The sequence below is a fragment of the Spea bombifrons genome, chromosome 4, assembly GCF_027358695.1.
Source record: "Spea bombifrons isolate aSpeBom1 chromosome 4, aSpeBom1.2.pri, whole genome shotgun sequence".
Classification (NCBI taxonomy): Eukaryota; Metazoa; Chordata; class Amphibia; order Anura; family Pelobatidae; genus Spea; species Spea bombifrons.
Window position 1 is genome coordinate 40,868,417 of NC_071090.1, and position 21,357 is coordinate 40,889,773.

Genomic DNA, 21,357 nt, shown 5'->3' on the forward strand with positions numbered 1-21,357 from the left:
CTTTTGAAGTTTGGAATTTTAAGCAGCTGAAGTTATTGTAGTCGCTATTTGTCTTGGCTAGCATTTAATAAAAATTTCAAGAAATAATTTGCATGTGACACGTTACACCTTATGATTTCTAAGTGGTAGGAAATAAATCTGCAGAGCGAAATACAAAGATGAGAAAAAATAATTGGTTTTACCAAGCACCGCTTCCTTTCTGCGGATAGTACATGGCACCTTAGACTGTAAAGATGATTCCTTATTTAGATGGCAGTAATACAGTTACTATCATGTCTTAGAAAAGAAAAAAAAGGATTGCAGGTAGGATATGTGCATGCTTGTTGTTAAGCCCACAACTACATCAACCCTCAACCCATCTGAAATAACAAGACAAGGTAGATATAGGCATAATCATTGTGAAACAAGAGAAAAAGCCTATGGTACATACAATACAAACAAAAGCATAAAAGCAGTATTGTAGGTGGCTAAATAAGTCTTATCCAGAGGCCAACTAAGTCAAGAGAAAATCTTTCCACTGTTATATCACTTTTTTGATTACTTACGATTTAATGTTATTAGACCCGTTAGCTAGTAGGAGCTCTGTTTATTCTTGTTTCCAAAGGGCTTGATGATGGTTGTGCAAAAATATAAATAGGCCTTAAGTGCTCATGGAAAGTATATGAACAGGGAGTTACCGATCACATGAGCCCTGTAAGGCAGTAGTCAGTGGGTGCACATTCCCCAAATATATTTAATGTAATTGGGCTTTATATGTTTCTACCTTAGTCTTATGTCTGATTTGTTTCATACTGGTATGAGATCTCTTAAAATATACAAGTCCTAAAGGAACATGTTCTGCTCTAATATAGATGTTGGTCAAGACAAGAAGTTGGCTCATTTACATTGATCTCCTAAGTAGTCGTAGCTAAAAGAAAACTTAATTTACTGACTTAAAGGCTGACATTATAGGTGTGTATTGCTTATACGGTACAAGTATCAATGTATTGATTTATAGCAGACCCTAGAAATGCTTTGTATTTGAAGCATTTTATTATAAAATATTTAGTGCTTGTCTATGGAGTTGTAGTCCCTTTAGAAATATAATGTCAGGCTATGAACAGAGACAACATTCTGGATATAGTATATTTACATGTTTATAGTAAACATTTATTAAAAAGTCACTTAAATACAGATGTCTGTGTATGTGTCGTATTATCTAATAAGCCATTTTGCCAAATTGGTGTTTTAATTATGTCTGTCAACGTCCGTGTTGGGCAATTTTTTTATTATTATTAGATTGTTTTTACATGGTATAATTCCTTTGTTTACTTTGACCCAAACCAGCATACAGTTCTTTGTTACATACTAGGGCTAGACATGCAAATGGAAGTTCCTACTGGGCTTGATTTGTTCCTTGCTTGGGTATACTTGGCTCTGCATTTTAGGTCATGAGCATAGACCAGATTGGATTCAGAAACCTCTAGGGTTTCCTGACCTCCCCATCTGACAAATAGTTCTTGTAATATGCTTGTGTACTCTGTGTGCACGTGGAACCTTGGCTTTTCTTGAGCCCTTATTATCTGAAGATATGTGCTAGCTTTGTAAGTTTCAACTCTACTTAACCTGTACTTAAAATATGAATGTGGCGTAACAAGAGTTTTGAAGTAGGCCACAAGCAGCTGCTGGTGCTTATGTCTGCCAACCCACTTTATAATTGTGTTGGTATCAACCAATTGTACAAAATCTAGGCATTAATATAATATGATAAATGGACTATAATGAATTGATTTCTTTATTTTAAGACAGCCATGTAAATTTGATCCTTTGTAGCGTATTGAATTTAATATTCATACCCTTACTAGTGTTATTTCTTTGTATTAATCATAAATTAGCTGAAGTGCTTAAACCATTTACCTATCAGCATTACCCCACATGGCATGCTTGAGCATAATTGCTATAATTACATACACCTCTGCAAAACCTCAGCTGCTCTTAGACATGATCATTTAGGATAATAGTGTACTGTACTGAAATCACTTCTGTATGAATTACAAGGGGAAGGTTCCTAAAAAAGTGATTAGAGAATGTTAATTACTTCAATGCTCTCTGGTTTGTCGTCGCTGACAGATGGGAATACAAAGAAAACACAATACAAAAATGGAAACTCTACTCTCTGCACATTTTTGTTGATGAATATCCCCCCATTTCCACATTTGGCAAAGTCTGTCTTACCTATGCTGGAAAGTTTTTACCTAACTTATATCAGAGCTGTTCAACTAGTGACCCTCTAGAGATACTGCATGGACCCTGCCACATCTGGACTTGAGTCAGCCCCCCTCAATCATCTATTATTGAATATTGGATAGCAAATGTCTCTATATACGAAGAACCCCAATTTTTTTAAATAACCTTATTAAGACTATATGAATAATATGCTGTTTTTTGATCTGCTGTATAACTGTGAACTATCAGAAGCTCTGTGTTGGGGGTGTAACAAGAAGTGAGAATGGGCTGGCTACAGACAAGGGCAGAGTCAAAGGCATGCTTCCCACCTTACCTGAATAGCCACATAGCCACTAGCATTGCAAGGTGACCACATGGAAGCTGCAGTGGAGGTTCATGCTCCAGCATCTTAGGCCTCTGATGATTTTACAGCTCCCCTGGCCGATCAGGAGAGATCAGAGGATCTTTCCTTCTACAGTTCTTTTGTTGGCATTTATAACTCAAAGGCACTTTTCTTCCCAGTTGCCCATCATATGGCAACATTTACTTTTCATTCATAAGTGAAACAGCACCAACATGACAAGTCCCTTTTTTTATTAATAGTACACAGAGTCTTAGCTTGGGGTTAAAGTAAACACGTTCTGGTGAGTTTGTCCCCCAATTGTCTATGAGAGCATGACAATTGCCGTGCTATAACAATAGACATCATCTTCCCAGGTGTCCGTCATTGTTCATGCATTCATCTTATTTTGTTTGTACTGCCATCATTAAGCACCATAGAGTCTTCCTAATGAGTTCTCTCATTTCCCAGAGAAAAAAAAAATAAAATAAAGCATGTTGATTTATTGAACTGGTTACAGCAAATAATAGAAGAAGATCAATCTTGCATTGCGGGTTAATAGCACAGAACAAAGCTCAGTCGTAATTAGACGGACGGAGGAACTTCCTTGTCCAATGCAGTTTAAAATGAAAAGCCCCTCGCCAGAGTGTTCAGGAGAATAATGCATTCAGCCCGAGTAGAATCACTGGCTCGCACTTTCTATTTATCTGAAGCTTAAAAAGCAGCTGCGTTTTTGTGAAAAAAAGCTATGAATGTAGCAGTCCTAGTTAAAGGTAGAAAAAAGATCACCCCCTTGTTTTGTAATAAGGGGATTTTCAATTTGAAAGAGCGAGAGCCTGTTGTGTGAAGTATGATTATTGCATTCAGTGTATTCTATCTTGCCCACCAGGAGGCTAATAATGAAGGAGTCTATAGAGGAGGCCAATGTCATGAGGGTTATCTCACAGCCCCAGATGCTGGATAACTTAAAGGAGGCAGAACTGCTCTTGGATGACATTCAGAAAGGCCTGAATGATTATTTGGAGAAGAAAAGGCTATTCTTTCCAAGGTAAACAGCCCAATTTCTTCTCAGCTGTGTAAATGTGTCTAAAATTATGTTTGCTAGCTATCATGAAGGTTCTTTTTTTTATATATATATTTCTTCCTTAAACCCCAGGTTTTTCTTCCTCTCAAACGATGAGCTGCTAGAAATCCTCTCGGAGACAAAGGATCCCCTGAGGGTCCAGCCACACCTAAAGAAATGCTTTGAAGGAATCGCAAAGCTTACATTCAACGCCGAGAAGGAAATCACACACATGGAATCAGCAGAAAGTGAAAGTGTCGAGCTTGTGACAAGAATAATTCCAGCCAATGCCAAGGGGCTGGTGGAGAAATGGCTTTATGAGGTGAATATATTTTGGTTAAATCTTCACGTAGCACAACCTCTTCTAGGTAATGAGATTATCTGGGATTATTACATAACAGTTATATGCATTTCTCATTCTTTTTTATGCTTGTCATCTTCTTTTATGCATACATACTTATGTTTCCAAAGTTCGGTATAAAAATACTTTGCATATATATTTAAGGAAATCAATTTAAGTTTATTTTGCCTTCTTACACACTGTTGGCCTTTTTTTCTTTCATTTCTTTTTTTGGCACCTGTTTATTATGCTTCCATTTGATTTCTGAGGTCAAATTTGTGTTCAATTTTCATCAAGATCATTCTCTGTCAGGAAGTCATTGCGCATCCTGAGTTATTCTGCCACTTCTAATAATACGCCTTCAACAGCTTACATCAATGTGTGCAGTATTTTATTATTATTTCTATGCTTGGACTAAAGAAGTAATTCTATGTATATAACATTTACATTAGTAAATGATTTTCCTTGATGTTGAATGAGCCTGCAGAAGACAGTTTGTTCCACTCTGTGTCTTTCTGGATATTGAGTACCCTATATGACACCTCTCAGTGTGTCGTGCTCCCGATCTGCCGGTATCAATCTGCTGGTGCCTCTGTATCACTGTCAGCTTGCCTCTGTCCATCAGGCTGTTGGTTCACGCGTGTCATTGCACCTCTATCAGGGTGTCAATCTGAACTGTTCACCCGCATCATTGTCACTTCCTCCATATCATGCTGCCGCTTTATAAAAGACTATGTTACCTGCACCAGCTTGTCAGCTCAGTGCATTCGTTATCCAGTGGGAAGTGATATTTGATGTCAGATATTTGTCATCAAATCCTTGGGGAAAAATAATGCAATCTAGATTAATTAACAGGCTAGAATTTAACGTATATGTGTTTTATCTCCCATACTGCATTTACATTTATGTTTTAGACAATTTCACTAGTGTGCAACAGCAGCAACAAAATATGTAAATATGAATTGTGATATTACTAGCCGTACCGTGTTAGATGTTCCCTTAGGTTGTTTTTAAATGATACTTCCCCCCTTCCACTACCAGCAACCACCTTTTGGAATAATATTTTTCTTTGCAAAAGAGTATAAGGGTAATCATCAGCTTAGATTGCACTCTGTTGTTTATTAAACCATGTCCTATTCTTCTTTATGCCACACAAATTGTTCACAGTGTGAATAGTGAAAATTGCAGGTAAGTAAACACTGGAGAACAGGTAAATATCAATGGGAGAACATGCTTGTTTAGTTTGTATATGCATAGCTTTCACTCGGGCACTAAAGAGAGTGGTGTGTTAACAGCATCCTAGCTGTTCCATGTGTAAGTTTGTTTTTTATTATTATTATTACCATTATCTGTGCATGTCATTCATTTGCCATTGATCCATCAGTTTCTCCGACAATATCGGTGGTATGTTTTGTTTTGTTCTGTGCAGAACATTTAATAAGCAAACGCATGTTTATAATCAGTTTGCAACAGTATTTGAGGGACTGAGTAGCTCATGTTAAGTGTATTCAGTCATCAAAATGTCAGCTTGACGCTAATGAGCAGAGATTGCATGTCCTCTAATGAGAGCTAAGAGAATAGTTTGTCTGTTCCAGAATTTTGTGGACATGGCGTATGTTTTCCTGTTGAACGTTGATCTAGGTGTATTGTGCAGTTCCGTGTGCTCTTATAGGCTAGCTTTGCTCACTTCTGTGAGTAAACCGTATTCTTGCATTGAAGACGCCATAATTTTGAGTCAATCCAGACAGCTCTTGTTATAGTAGAGCCCTTTAAGACTCATAGCCCACCCAGATGCATGTTAGTGTCGCTGTCTTGTCAGTTAGATTGTATTTGGTGTCCTGTCATATTTAGTAGATGGAGTTGTTTATTGTGTTTGTTTGTGTCTTTTTACCCAAACAACAAAAAAAGTATTTGACAGCTACAGTGCTGTAAATTTCTGAAGTTACCATTTCAGCGTGCAGCTTGTCATTGACATATAGTTTAAAAATGTTCTGTAATGTAGCATGAAATTATTGGTTAGTGTTAAAATGGATGTGAAATCATGTGAAGAAAATAAGTATTGCATCCGGTCGAGATAAATTCACTGTGGTGTTTTATGGCTTTTTATTCCTATGTGATAGTAATAATGTCTCATGTAGGGATGGAAGCCATGAAGTACATTGTGAAAAGTCATCAACTAAAATGGTGGGCCATAAGTATAGAGAATGCAATGGCCATGGAGCTAATAGACATTATCAAAAACATTAAACCGCTCAATGTCAACGCCTTGTGCTCAAATTTCCATTTTTGTATGCCATGAAAGTTTGAGCATTAAAAGTTAGACTAATACAGAAGTGCTACATAAAACTGTGAAAGCATTAGCTTATGTTGTCAACAGCAGTCTTAGAGTTTGTTTAGCGGTTCTAGAATGTGTGGTCCAACTTTTGTTATTAGCTGCATGTCTAGAGCACATGGATACATTTTGCAGCAGTTTAACCACAGTTGATCCCATTACCATTTGCACTACTTAAGTACGTTAGCATCCATGATAGTTGATTTTATGGATTACAAGACAGGTAAAGTGCATGCCTTGTATTTGTTGTGTTGAAGGATACACTTGAAGGAGATTGTATGGAAAACATTTATATTCCTATTAGCTATGCCTTTACATAAATGTTTGCTACAGTTTTTTTTTATTTTTTTTTTAATATTCTGTATGAATCCAATAAAAATAAATAAAAGACAACCAGCCTATTAATATGCCTCTGTTTTCTTATTTACCTATGGACAGTTTCTTCAGTGTGGCCTAACGCAATATAGTGAATGTAGACATTGTGCTCTGATCTAGTGTCCACTTACTAGGACAAGGGACAGGCACATTTTCCAACTACAAGGGCCTTTGGTGTGTATATATGTATGTATATATATATATATATATATATATATATACTGTATATAAGGAGACAAACAGAATAGACATCGTACATAAGGAGCCTTTGGACCTTTATGGTATGGGAAAAGTTACTTGGACCAAGGTGTTTGTATTGAAGTGAAGTATAGAGTGACAGTGTCATATCTGGGAATACTCTATCCTGAAAACATAAATTTCTTGAAATTTAACTGGTGTGGCTGCTCTGTTCTGCCAGATGAGACTACATCATGCAAAATGTATCATATAAACGTTATATAAGCTTATGCCTCATCTTTACATTTAGGCAATATTCATAATAGTGTATGGTTTCAAACTCAACACACTGGGAATTATTATCAGAGAATTAAGCTCTCATGGAAGGTGACTGATTCTACATTTTAAGTTGGAAGAATCTTTACACAAGTGTAATGTGTCTTATTTACCCCTTTTTATATTCACGAGCTTCTGTAAAATACTTGTTTAAAATATATTAGTATTTATAGGCTTCATTTATACATGGTTGATGAAATTGCATACATTCTTTATGGTGGAAGTACCTACCAAAGCCCTTCATACTACACAATGTATTAGCAACAATAAATGAACCTAAAAACGTTCTAAATGGAATAAAGGTGCTGAAATCAGAAACCGTTTTCCGGTCACAATGTCAGACTCTCAGGACATCTGGTACTCATGATCTGAGGAAGGTGCCTTTTCAGTTCTGAAACGTAAATCCTGGCTCAGACAGAGCATGGTAGGACATCTCATACTTCATAAAGGCAAGATTTAAAATGAACACGAATTGTTGATTGTGACTTTTCTTCAGCTAAATATTACTTTTCAAGGTGTCAGACTCAGATATGAAATATGCACAGCAACCTGCTTACACGCTAGCTTGTACATGTGGAAAAATGCCAATATTTTTCTGACAATTTAACAGTAGTTCTCTGCACTGGCGCAAAATACCATCTCAGCATTATTTTACAATAATGGTTTGGAATCTGACATTTCTCCAACAATTAATGAACCACACTTCCCATGGTCCTTCCTAATGGTGAGATGGCAAATGTAGTTTATCCATCACCGAAATTGTGAAGACTGCCTAGCCCTTTTCCACAGTAATGCAGTAATGTTTTAAGCTTCTTAAATAAGCCATAAGGGAACGATTAAGGTTCAAGTTAATTCAGCCCAAATTATAATAGAAACCCCAGCGGCTATATGTGGAATTACAACTTAAACACTCAAAAATACTTTAGACAGTGACCTCGAGTGGGAACCTGTATTTTTTTTGCACATAAATATGGTAATTTGGTTTTCACAACACTTTGACAGACTTTTTTTGTGGTATTTATACCTGTTTACATTGAGGTCATCTAGATCTAACTACCATTTCGTAACTATTAAAGCTATAGTAGCAGTTCCTTCACGCTGCCATACCTAGATTTTTGCAAAACCAGTAAATTAATGTAAATATGATGAACTCTCACAGATATCTCTCTTCTCAGACATACTTAAAGAGACGAATGAGACACACAAAAAAGTGTGAATGTAACTTTGATTTAAAGGCTTTATTTTTTGGGGCTAGTGACTGGACTTCAGCCTATAGAATTTTAGTGCTGTGCTTTCAGTAACCTATGTGTCTGTTTTACTGTGTCTTTTTTGTTTGTTTCCTTTTTCACTTTATGCCTTTAAACAAAGTGTACAGATTCCAGATTTTTTTTCACATGATGTCCTCAAATGTAATTTTTTAGATAGGACTCAATGCTTTCCTACTCGAAATCAAGTAGATTCTCACTTAACTAAATAACACGGGTGGCACATGTGGTCCATGTCTTCTACAGAAGAAATTATATCTAAATGTAAGTTCAAAGTCCTTAGTTAATGCAATGGTTCACCTTTTTCCACATTAAAATGAAGTATATACTCAGTTTACAAACAAACTGTATGCTAGGAAACTATAAAGACAAGGGGATGAGTTTTAGTTTACCTTAATATTGTCCTACGATTTGTTTTAGGGGCAAAGTGGTTTCCATTTCACATGATGTTACTATAATCACAAGCTAAGAAAGGGTTTATCTTGCAACCCAAAGACGACAGGAACTCTTTATTTATCCACTGTCCCTCCTTTACTGAAATTGTTCTTCATATACTGTACTGTCTATACCAAAAGCATCCACTACAAGTACTGCATTTGTCTCATTAGATGTATTGATTTCATGCTGGAAAGTGTTATTGATTTGCTGCAGATAGCATCTGGCAAAAAACTCTAAATTTGCTTCTAGACATTGCAGATATATCTCAACATTATGTTCCAGAGTAAAGTAACTTCACACATTGAAGTTTTCATATACAATCAGATTGCATTGTATATTTCAGAAAGTGCACATTATCATGAAGCACACGGTGTGGAAGTAAAAGAAGTACATGCAAATGATATGGGCGTTAGCCCAATTAGAATAATCACACAAGATGACACACAACATAAAACATAATACGAAAAGTTTATAAAAAGTCAGATCATAGGAGATAAATTAAAGGGCATTACTGGTTTTGCCTACATGTGTAAAACATTCTTAAAAGTGAAGTTAGTGGTAGAATTTATAACACAAAAGCAAACATTAAGGTACAGTGGCCAATGTTGGCCTGAAAATAGCACAACGAATAAATGTTTCATTTCAATCTGTTCTTTGATGACTTTGCCTTTCTCGCAGCACTCATATTGACACAGGTTTTACATGAACTAGAGGGGTCATGTAAATTGCTTGCTGGGGTCTTCAAATTATAGTTATATTAAAATGCATTGAGAGCTTTTAACTCATGGGTAACTGGTCCCCAGTAAGAAAGGGAATATACAGCTAATATGTTTACAACTCTAAATCGTTCATGGTTATATTGCCTGTGTTATAGCCCTCTTTGAAACAATAAGATATTTCTAAATTAACAAATACACTTTACTACCCACTAATCTAAACATTGGCGGTTTAGCTTGTGTTAATGATCTTTTAGTGGAAAAGTAACCAATAGTTCCTCAAATGTCCATCTTCACAAATAATGCATCTAGCCATAAATCCTTGACTATAGGATGTTGTTTTATATACCCAAACTTCACACTCAGTTTATGCACTAAACAATGAGCTATGGAGGCACCAAATATCCAGCAGATCCTGTCAATTTTGTCCAGCGCTCCATGCCCAGCGGAGAAATAGCACGTTCACATAAGCAAGTACGTGCGCTATCAGCTTTGGCGCCAATTCACTGTTAGCATTGTACACGTGCTGACCCCATTATTAAATAATAATGTTTTAGCACAAACTACATGCAATAATAGAGCTGGCCGAAATAGAGAAAATCACATTGGTGGGAGTTACTCTGAAAGGATGGATTTTGAACCTGCTTTTGTGGTAACTCCCACAGGCATTGAGTAGTACCAAAGGGTGGGGAAATCATTGGTTTCTACTCACGTAGACATCTTGCAACTTTTCTATGACATCATGAGCGGTCATGTATAGGTTGTCAGAAACTGAGACACAGTTAACAAGTTTTTTCCTGGAGAATTTCCCAGGGCTTGAAAGTGCTATTTACCACCCATCCCAAAGTGAATTTTATTTCACCATACCTTATAATAATAAGTCTAATTTTTATTATATTGACGCCCTGATAACACACCATTGCAGATTAATTCAAGGTTAAAAAAAATGCTGTTTTATAAAATATGACTAAATAGCAGATACGGACTAAAGTTATTTATTTTCTTAACCCGTGTATAAATGCATTTCTCTGTTTAATTAAAAAGCATTAATAATCACAAAGACCTGCAAGTTATTGTGTTAGAGGAGCTGTTTTTTTTTCTTGTATTACTGTATTCAGGTTTTTTGGCAGACTAGACAGCATGAGGTTCCAACAGTTTTAATTTTCTGACTGATTAAATGGATTATTTGATATTTTGGCTGGAAACCAAATTAATTGAATCACAAAGCCACCCATTCATTATTCAGTAGCTGTTCTCTTTATGCACTTTCTTCCAGCAATAAAGACTGGTTGTTTTCTTCTGGTAAGTGACAACATAATGGTTATTGCAGGGTTTTTTTTTACACACATTTTATATGTTCTTTCCGGTGACATATTTTCTGTAGTAAACAGAATGTCAACGTAGGATTTGTAATGTACACAAAACACTTAACTAATCTTTTTTTTTTTTGCTATGGAGGTTCACAAAATGCTTCTCTCCTTCAAAGCAAATTTTATTTTCTCAACATGGATACGTATTTTATCAAGAGAAATAAAAGAATTCAGAGATTTACAAAAATAAAAATGCCTGGGCATTTATGACAATTCTGTTATACTTACTAATAGAGTTTCACTCCTTTCAAAAGGTTAAAGGTTCCTTATATTACAAGTTTTGTCTGGAATAAACTCTGTATATAACCCACAACACACACATTAAATAAAGTATTCAATTACATTTATCATAAAAACTGAAACTGTCAGTTACATTGCACTAAATGGCAAAAAAATGGTTGACAGACACTTTGTTATTAGTCATAACACGTTATTTACAATGGTCATATTAATGAGCTGTTTTGCCGTTTCGTATGATAGGTGGATGTGAGTATTTGTTACCAGAAAACTGATGCAAACATCACATGTCATATGATAAAATATTATAAATTGCCTGAATGATGGCCTATTCTCATTACACTGCTAGTGACAGTCAAAATGAACAGAAATGTACTCCATTAAGGAAAAAATTGTGATTGAGAACACGTGGATGGATCAACATGTAATCCATTGGACAATGCGCAGATCAGTTTCACTAACCTCATGATACCTGTCGTTGCTGAGTTCTGTTGCTTAGCATTCAACACTGATAATTCCACTATAACTAAAAACTGAAAATCTCAGATTCTGACTGTTGAAGGCACAGCTAATAATGACGGACATATTTTCCCCGAGCTTTAAACCTTTGCCATAGGGTGTATTAAATTCTAGCAATGTGTCATATTGTGATCATTGATCTCAAATGAATCCCAGCTGAGTCCTTGGAAGACAGCCCACATGACAGAAAACTCATTTGTAGACTGACCTTATCATTACTGAGGGACTGTCCATGGCTATCCGGAAAATAACCAGACGGACACCTTTTAGAGTTTACATACTTTCTGCTAATGGATGAACGCCGCAACAAATCTTTAAATATATAATTTAAACATGCATTACATTATACAAAGAATCACTTAATACAAGCTAATGTATTTAAAATATTATGATTAACGCCATAAACCTTATGTGGCCTAGTGTTTACATAGATAATCTTGTTAACTTTCTTTAACATTGAAATAAGAACCATTAACACAGTAGCTGTTATTACCGGATTTCCATCACTGGGGCACCAGGCCCAGGAAGTGTGCTGCACTTGTAGCCAAAGGCCTGTGCACTACACAGTAACCTGCTCCTGCACTATACCAGGACAACTTTATTAAATATTAAAATACATACAATTAACAAATTAACCACCATGGTGTAGAAGTAATGCCGCCACACCTGTTGAGGCTACTGGCGTCTCCGCTACCACAGTGGCTATTATAACCCAATTTTTACCACTAGGGCACAAAGCCCAGGAAGTGTCCTGCACATGTGCCCTAAGAGCGAAGACACATTAATGGCAACCTGCTCCTGCACTATACCAAGGAACAAATTACCCACCATAGTCCTGCACATGTTTCCAAAAGCTTGTGTACCACGAGCAATGCCACACCCATGGCAGCCTGCTCCTGCACTATACCAGGTCACCAACACCATGAGAAGTGCAAGTGGGAACACAACTGTTAGTCTTGGTTTTGAAAGGAGGTGGTGAACACTTTCCCATACTTAAGTAAGTATCTACAGCTCCTCTTCCTTTCTCAAGACCTCTTTTTGCTGTCCATTGATGGGCAAAAGCACTTATGGGGTCTGCCAGTCCTGCCTCAGTCATGCAGCCTTTTCCAGGAGTTGCCCCTACCCGGGGCCGTTCTGCAATAGTGCTTGAGTTACAGCCTTTCAGAGTGTATGCACGGACTAATACTCTGTTTTGCTTCATAATATTCACAAAATGTAGCTGTCACAAATCCATTTTATAACACCCTAGAAACTGAGGACTTGAGGGCGATTAGTCACGGATTATTGTAAAATACATCCTCTGAGAGTGATTAAACCCTTCATTAGAGAAGTGGTGCTGCGTAATTGCACTGCCAAGTAATGTGTCCGTTTGTAAAAGTATAACTTTAGAAGACTAAAGGCTTTTAAACTCAATTGTATTTGATAGTTACAGTTGCTTGAGAAACCTGTGATGCCTATAAATGTCATAAGCACCACACAAACAATTTTCATTTACAGAAGCAAATGCATATTACTTAGCAATAATTCTATTGCTATACTTCTCAATTGCACTGCCTTCTTGATATGACATTAGTCCAAAGACTGTATTAAGTCATATTAAAATAAGTATTCAGGAGATTAACATTTAAGAGATGTATTTTTTATATAAAAATATAAATGTATATATATATACTATTTGGTAATATCGGCTTTAAGTACCAAATTGGTCTCTAACTACACCAGAAAATACTACCAAACCTTTAGTCTTTGACCATTGTGGACAAGGCCATCTTAAGGAGAATGGGGCCTTGGAGCACTTTTACAAAGAGGGCCCTTTTTTCTTGCACCCAGCTATTTCTCCACTTGAATGTGAATAATCGTTGGGTTAACCGTACACTCCTGCTGTAGAGTTGGCCCCTCTTTGCTAGAGTCAGTTCCTCATATTAACCCAGAGCTCACGGGCAGCACAGGTTACTACAAATCAAGTAAGTCTACTACAGGACTGGGACTCAGGGACCCTTACCACTCCATATGCCCTGTACCACTCCACTACTGCTGCATGTGCTCCTTCGTTAATCCAACACTGGTTCAGGATTACTTTAGCCTCTCGTGAATTTATTGTAAATTATTATTTTGATTGTAATATGTTTGCCTGTAGATGATCCTGTGAAATCCATTTGTCACAATTATACACTACAGGCCTAAGCAGTCATGTAAAATAAATGTAAAATGCATGTAACGTTAATTCAAGTGATCGACGTACAAATAAAACCTTATAATATTCTTATTAAATATATTATTTGTAAGTACATTTACCAGAAATGTAGACAGCAAGAAAATAAAAAAAAATACTGGGGACTCACTGCAAGTTTCCTTGAGGCACCCCTCCCCATGTATGCCTTAAAGCATGTTAGTGAATGTGTAAAATTAGATCTCATATCGATCAGCCATAATATTATGACCACTGACAGGTGAAGTAAATAACACTGATAATCTTGGTATTATGGCACCTGTCAATGGGTGGGATAAATTAGGCAGCAAGTGAACATTTCGTCCTCAAAATTGATGTGTTAGAAGCAGGAAAAATGGGCAAGCATAAGTATCTGAGTGACTTTGGCAAGGGCCAAATTGTGATGGCTAGAGGACTGGGTCAGAACATCTACAAAACTGCAGCTCTTGTGGCGTGTTGCCGGTCTGCAATGGTCATTACCTATCAAAAGTAGTCCAAGCAAGAAAAATTTGTGAATCCCCAATAGGTCATGGACGGCCAAGGCTCATTGATGCACGTGGATGAAGACTGGCCCGTGTGGTCAAATCAAACGAGTTCCTGTAGCTCAAATGAAAGTTAATGTTGGTTCTGATAGAAAGGTGTCCGATCACACAGCATATCTCAGTTTGTTGCGTATGGGGCTGCATAGCTGCAGACCAGTCAGGATGCCCAAGTTGACCCCTGTCCACTGCCGAAAGCACCTACAATGAGCATGGGAGCATAAGAACTGGACCACAGAGCAATAGAAGAAAGTGGTCTGGTCTGATGAATCAAATTTTCTACATCACGTGGATGGCCGGTTGTATATGGAGAACACATGGCACCAGGATGCATCCAGGACATAAATGATCTTCTGCTAACATCTTGGTGCCAGATACCACAGCACACCTTCAGAAAAAAACCTCTGTTTTGGCAGCAAAAGGGGGACCTACACGATATTAGGCAGGTGGTCATAATGTTATGGCTGATCAGTGTACATTATGGAGCAAGTAAATGCAATATTAGCCAATGGGATGTTTGTGCATTAAATATTACAGGTGTCATGAACAACAGATTAGTGCAAGTTTCAAAGGGCCCACTTCTGCACCAAGGGTCATTTGGGCAAGACATGCTCCTCCACAGGAGCTACATGGGCCTGTGTTATACCCCTGAAAGAGGGGGTATTGATATTGCATTTTCCCACAGTCCTGCCCAACATGTGTTTAAGGATTCCATATATTTTATGTGTCATTGAAGCTATTTTAGTGTATTAGTCTCTATCTTGCTTTTGTGCAGACTGTACCCCATCAACACAACATTTCATCATCTGGAATCAATAACTTAATCAGGAGAGATTATAATCCAAATCCAGAGAACAGGAAATCTGCCAATACCAATATAACATTTTGAATACACCAAACAGTGTTTGTTTTAACCTCACAATGCTTTTGATTAAATTAACAATAAAGCCTTAGACCAAATAAACCATATATTATTAACTGCTGGTACAGATTTGATTTACCACTGTATCTAAATGGATCCTACCAGGCATATAGTACATGTGATATAGATCATCTGTACTCATTGAGAACAAACATCAATCAGTAAATTTCTTTCCTTTAATACAAAACTAATACAAGATTGAAATGTAACATAACTTTTATTAGACATGCATTGACAATAAGAAAATATATCAAAATAGGAATTGAAATATGTATGCAATAGGTATAACACTATCTTGAATCTAAAACAAGATCAAGGACTAATCTAAGGTCTGAGTCTATACATTAGGAAAAATGGCCAGACTAGATGGTTCTGCCATCAAATTATAGGTGTATATATATATATATGTTTAAAATGATTCTAGAGTGTGTCCGAGGAAGCTCCAGCTACCATAGTTAATAAGGATAGTCTGATTTCTGAATATGTGGAGCAGCGGCTCTTGACTCTGTTGTACACTCAGCTCAGTTCACTTTTCACCAATTGTCCTGCTTGCTCACATTGGCTTCAGCTTACTTACCTTTAGGAGATCGCTGTCAATGGAGGCAATTGCACCCTGAGCTGCTCTGATTTAATGGTTTTGGCCATTTCCACATATAGTGGCCAGGCTGCCTACAGTGAAATGGGCTCTAGGATGAATTTACAGATAGACGGAATCATTTCTGTGTTTTCCTAATCTAATTTAGCCATTTTTACTGGATAGTATTCCTGGGGACATATCTTTCATATAAACGTTTGGATGAATTATTACTGTGCCACCTTTTTAGAGTTATCAGCAGGGCTGACTATTGCTGGCTCTCTCCTGCTTAGTTTCCACACTCATATAGAAACATGAAGATAGATCTCTCAGGGCAAACATGATTGAGAGGTTCCCCGGTATACCCATCTACTACTTGTTAGTATAATGCAGGGAACATGAAGACACTTTATTACTGGCGTGAGAGCATTATGACCTAAATTCATTTTAACAAAGTGTGATAAAAAGCATCTTTATGGGAGGTGAAAATAGGCCAGTTATAAGATGTTTGTTACTGTGATTAAAATACCAGCAGACAAGGTAATTTATATGAACACTGTTGCCGCCTATGAATGTGGGTAGTCCTGTGTAGGATTTTATTCCAACAAAAAGCATTAAATCTGACAGCTATAACATTCCAACAATAGGTACAGCATTACCTTTTAGCAAGTATATTGTAACAGAATTCAAAGACAATTTCCCTTTAAACGGTATTCGTTTTTGATTGCTTCTGTAGTTTTTGTGCCTCTTGAATAAAGCTGGATTCTTCGAGCCTCTAAACACGCTTTGGTTGCAGACAATATTGATGTCCTGTGTATTTTCTATAGTTCACTCTAACACTCTATATTCTTAATTGCCACTGTCATCATTAACATTCAGATGAGAAGGGAGACAGACAACAGGGATAAATGTGTACTTCCAGACATTGCATTGCTTATTTTTAATGAATTCTGTTGGCGTTATCTGTCCTCTCAATTGTTATTGAATTGATTGACAAGCCAAGATTCAGATGAGGCACATGTTTAAGAGTGCATAATCCAAAATGCATATATTATTTTAGCCATTTACTTCTTAAGCAAGAAGGAATGAATCAGCAGACACAGAAAAAGCCAATGTTAAAGTGAAATTAGCACTTTATTTTAACTTTGTTATATAAAGTCAGCGTTATAAGAAATTTCCCATGGCATTTCCTTGGGATACATTTAAATTTAAACATGAATTATGAAAGACCATCCAAGGCACAATTGTCCTGCAAAAAGAGCATAATTGGCCATGCATAATTCAAAGTTAAATCTTTAAAATGTTGTCCCAGTATAAATATATGAAGGTATTTCAGAGCATTAACCGTATATTGTGTTGCGTCAAGTACATATATAGTGGAGGAACTCTAGTCCCTTTATAATGCTTAGTTTAGTCCGACTTCGTGAAGATGCTATGGGACTGAATGCCAGAAAATTGAGTGAACGGTGATAACTCATGAATTAGTCTGGTATGTTTGTGAGAATGGTTTCATTATAAGTGTCCCCATATGCAAAGTACAAATGAGACAATACCATGTGTATAATCTGTGTATTTAAAAGTACAAAGGGAACTGTTATTATTTTAAAATTGAGGTTCTGTTTATTTTTATTTTTTAGGATGCCCATTTTACATTTTGGAAGTAAAAGAAATAGTTTGTATTAGGGAATCAAATATAGGAAGGACTAAGGGCTTTATACTGGGATAGAGAAGCCATTTGGCTTCTATCTGATGCTAAACTCTTAAATTAAATGTATCATTTGACAAAGGTTTTATTCAGGTAGTGGTAAAATAAAATCAAGTAAATGGTCCGAGCTTAGGGCAGATGTAGAGTGGCAAGGTGTCAATGGATACCATGGCAGAGCAAATACAAATAATAACACCCAGACCACACTAGCAAACACCTTGGAAAAGTAAGGAAGACATCTGTGAGACAGGTATATATAGTCTAATGATCAGTTATTGGCTCAACCACCCTCACAGGTATAGATCTGAAAACAGATGAACAGAAGTGGCTCTCCAGAGTCATTAAACCATTAAGCCGGGGGGTCATTTGTGGACCTTTATACATATTCCTCAGAGAATCTAGTGACAAATGACAATAGTTGGTTTCATCCACACACCACACAACAGTGTGCATAGAGCCAAAGAAAATACTGGTGACCAAAAGCATACACCTTGCTGCTTCTAACACCCACCTTGTATACCTATGCAAATCCAGCAACACATTTTCCTTGAGTCCATTAATCTGTTACATCTTGCAATTTTTCTAAAATCCATATTCATCAATAAATACCTGTAAAATGTTTTGTCTTAAAAACCTTCGGTCCCTTGCGCCCTGACAAACATAATTTTTTTTAATGTTTTTTTTACCATTTGACCCATCTAATCTGCCCACTTTTCCAGATGTAGAGAATTGTGTTGTGTAAGTATAATAATAAACATAACTGAATCCAGGGGAGGGCTTGCACCTTCTGGCTCTGGAAGAATACTATGTTAGGCCTTTGACTTTTCTATTCCTTAGGATTACATTTAGTGATCCCTTTACATTGTTATTTGTATCTGTACTTACTATTGTAATCTACATTCATCTTACTTATTCTAAGTATTGTAAACCATCATAAGAGATTGCCGTTTAAACAGCCTCGATTAACACTTATGGTGTTAATTAGACCTGTTGTTGTCCATGGTAGCTTTTAAATATGCTCACTTTGTCTTTGTAGTTCTTCACTTATAACAGTCAAACAATAGCATCATTGTTTAAGGCAATAATATCACCGATAATTTCTGTCTGGATTCATCTTGGACAATATTCTATATATTTGAATCTAGGCTGTCTGCACCTGTTAAAAGTAACTGGATAATACTTCTAAAAGAAGTGTTTAAGGTTCTTGGTTAGATTGTTTAATGGAAATAATATGTGCACATGAAAACCTGGAGACCCGATGCATTCATTCTGCACTCTTTTATCTGTAAAGAGATTATTGTAATAAAATATTTACCATTCAGCTTCAGCCTGAAGCTTTTTTCCTGTTTGAGCAAAGAATTTGCTTTTCATCATATTAATTCATGTTAAAAAGGGAACCTTTTTGGAACTTTGCAATCCTATTTCATGCATTTCTTTGTATGAATATTAACAGTCATTTTATTATAAATGTGCCTTAAACAAGAAATCTTAATTGGTCTTCTTTTTTTCCCTTTTAACAACTACAAATAGTGGTAATATTATTAAATATGTTTGAGAAGCTTGAAAGTGAAGAAGAGACGCCTTTGATTTTTATTTGAATTAAAAGCAGATATATTTCAGAAGAGCTCTTGGAGGATGCTGTAGATCCTCAACATGTAAAGATACACTAGAGAGAGCCAAAGGTCAGCCAGATGCTTTGTCAGTTTTAAAAGGAGTAATGGCTATTATTTTCTCCCTATTAAAGAAATGTTTGTGTTTTTTTGTGATTGTTAAAACTATGTTTGTCCTTCTGTTTGCTCCATACTAGAAGGCTAAGATGCCTGTTAACACTAATGAAGAAAAGTAGTTTTGTATGCTCTGGAAGTGACAGTACATCTATTCAGTCTTCTCGCATAAGCCAAATTCATGTTTTTATAGCATAGGCAAAGGAGAAGGTGGTAGATTTTCCCATGACAATGAAAGCAGAGTAGGTGACAGGAAAACAATCATTCCCTGTCATTCTCCACTCTTCTGTGTTATCTACAGATGAAGCTACCGATCCATTTTATGCTGCTTCTGCCTGGTGGCCGCTAGCTCCCTCTCTCTCTCTCTGGGACCTTCCAAGTGGGTGTGAGGTCATATCCATGCAATCCACCTCAGCACTTCCCCATGGAGACTGCACAGAAGTAGCCTGTGTAAGTCTGCGTGTATGTCACAGACTGAAAACTCCTTCTGCTGACTGCCAAAAAGCATCTTTCCAGAAATGAGGGCAAAAGGTTGAAAAGACGCATATTAAACTCTCATGCATACATACACATGTTAATCTTTACACATAGCTTTATATATGCACTTCCTTACATATACACACCCTAACATACATTAGTATACTCCCTCACACATTCAACATGTGTACACTCTTACACATTATTATTATTTTATTTTATTTATATAGTTCCAATAATGCATAACATGCATGCAGTTTTGTTTACACATACATCTCTATGAGTTAAAGTTAAGGGTAACGTGATATATTTTTAACAACCATCGTATGCTGGTTCTTCAAGCTAGAATAATAACACAAACGAGGCAGAAAAATCATATAAATCATGGAGGGCCATTAAGAATTCTTAGCGCACTACAAAAAAACCCAAACATTTTCATTCAGTACAATGTACACACATGCACTAAACAACTTTAGAATGTGTGTACCTCAGACAAGCCAAAACGAAACACTATTCTTCCTCAGCCAGGGTTTGTGGGTAAAGACATGCAGATAAGTACCATAATAGCATATCATCTTTTGTCTGAATCCAATTAACATGGATTTGTTTGGCATGTGAACATTGCTGACTGCTTCATTTGCAATAGCCAGAATCACATCACAGTGCGGGGATCTAGCAGATGCCAAAGATGCTTCTGAAAACACAATTTATGGCTCAACACTAACCTGGGCTTTGTTACAAGAGTAGTACTTAACCCTTTGAGTGCATGGTATGCATGTTTTCTTATAAAAGTCAGCCTTTGATGCAAAGCCTAGGTGAAACTGCTGAACCATAAATTATGCTTAGAGACAGCTCTTTGGCTCTTAGTGGCTCTCAGTGCTTTAATGTAGAATCTGGCTCCTAAAAATGAAAGTACAGGTGCACAAGACTGTGAAGGAAGATGAGTGATTTAATACTTCATGCAGCAGATATTAAAGCCAATCATATTGAAGGGTGACATCAATCTTATTCTTCAGACATTTTTTAGAAAAGCCCATCCTGGCATAAGGATAATGCCAACTCTGAATGCTGATCAGTCACATTGTGCCTTGTGTATGTGCAGGTTAAATGGGAAATATCAGTATTCTAAGAAATCTGATCTTTACAGCACTTCACTTGAAGAATTGGACTGCAGTTTAAAATTGCATAGGGGCTGAGAAATCACATCTGATCTGTTTGATCTACTTTTTATGCCTGATCTATTTTTCTATTGTTCATCTATCTATCCTTTTCTATCCACTACAGTGGATGGCAGTCTCATATTTTGCATTGTAATCTATGCAATGATCTCTTCTCGAGTACAGGCTTCTGGGTCACCCTCCTCTTTCTCTGGGCAATTGAGCACTTCCTGCCCACTGTTTCTTCCACGTCCCCTTATACCCCCCCTATTTTATACTTATCAGGGCTAGCCCGGTCCTCCACATCGTTAGCCCCACTTACACAGTTGGTTATCCT

The 21,357-nt window shown here is 36.8% G+C and overlaps 1 protein-coding gene across 1 annotated transcript in view; it reads left to right on the forward strand.

Moving 5' to 3' along the window:
- The window catches only part of LOC128492590 (dynein axonemal heavy chain 3-like), a 428,956-nt gene that overhangs the window by 127,608 nt on the left and 279,991 nt on the right, over positions 1-21,357 (forward strand). Inside the window, exons 23-24 of the mRNA XM_053465187.1 lie at positions 3,435-3,593; positions 3,702-3,930. Of these exons, the coding sequence (XP_053321162.1) occupies positions 3,435-3,593; positions 3,702-3,930 (388 nt within the window). The remainder of the gene's footprint in view (positions 1-3,434; positions 3,594-3,701; positions 3,931-21,357) is intronic.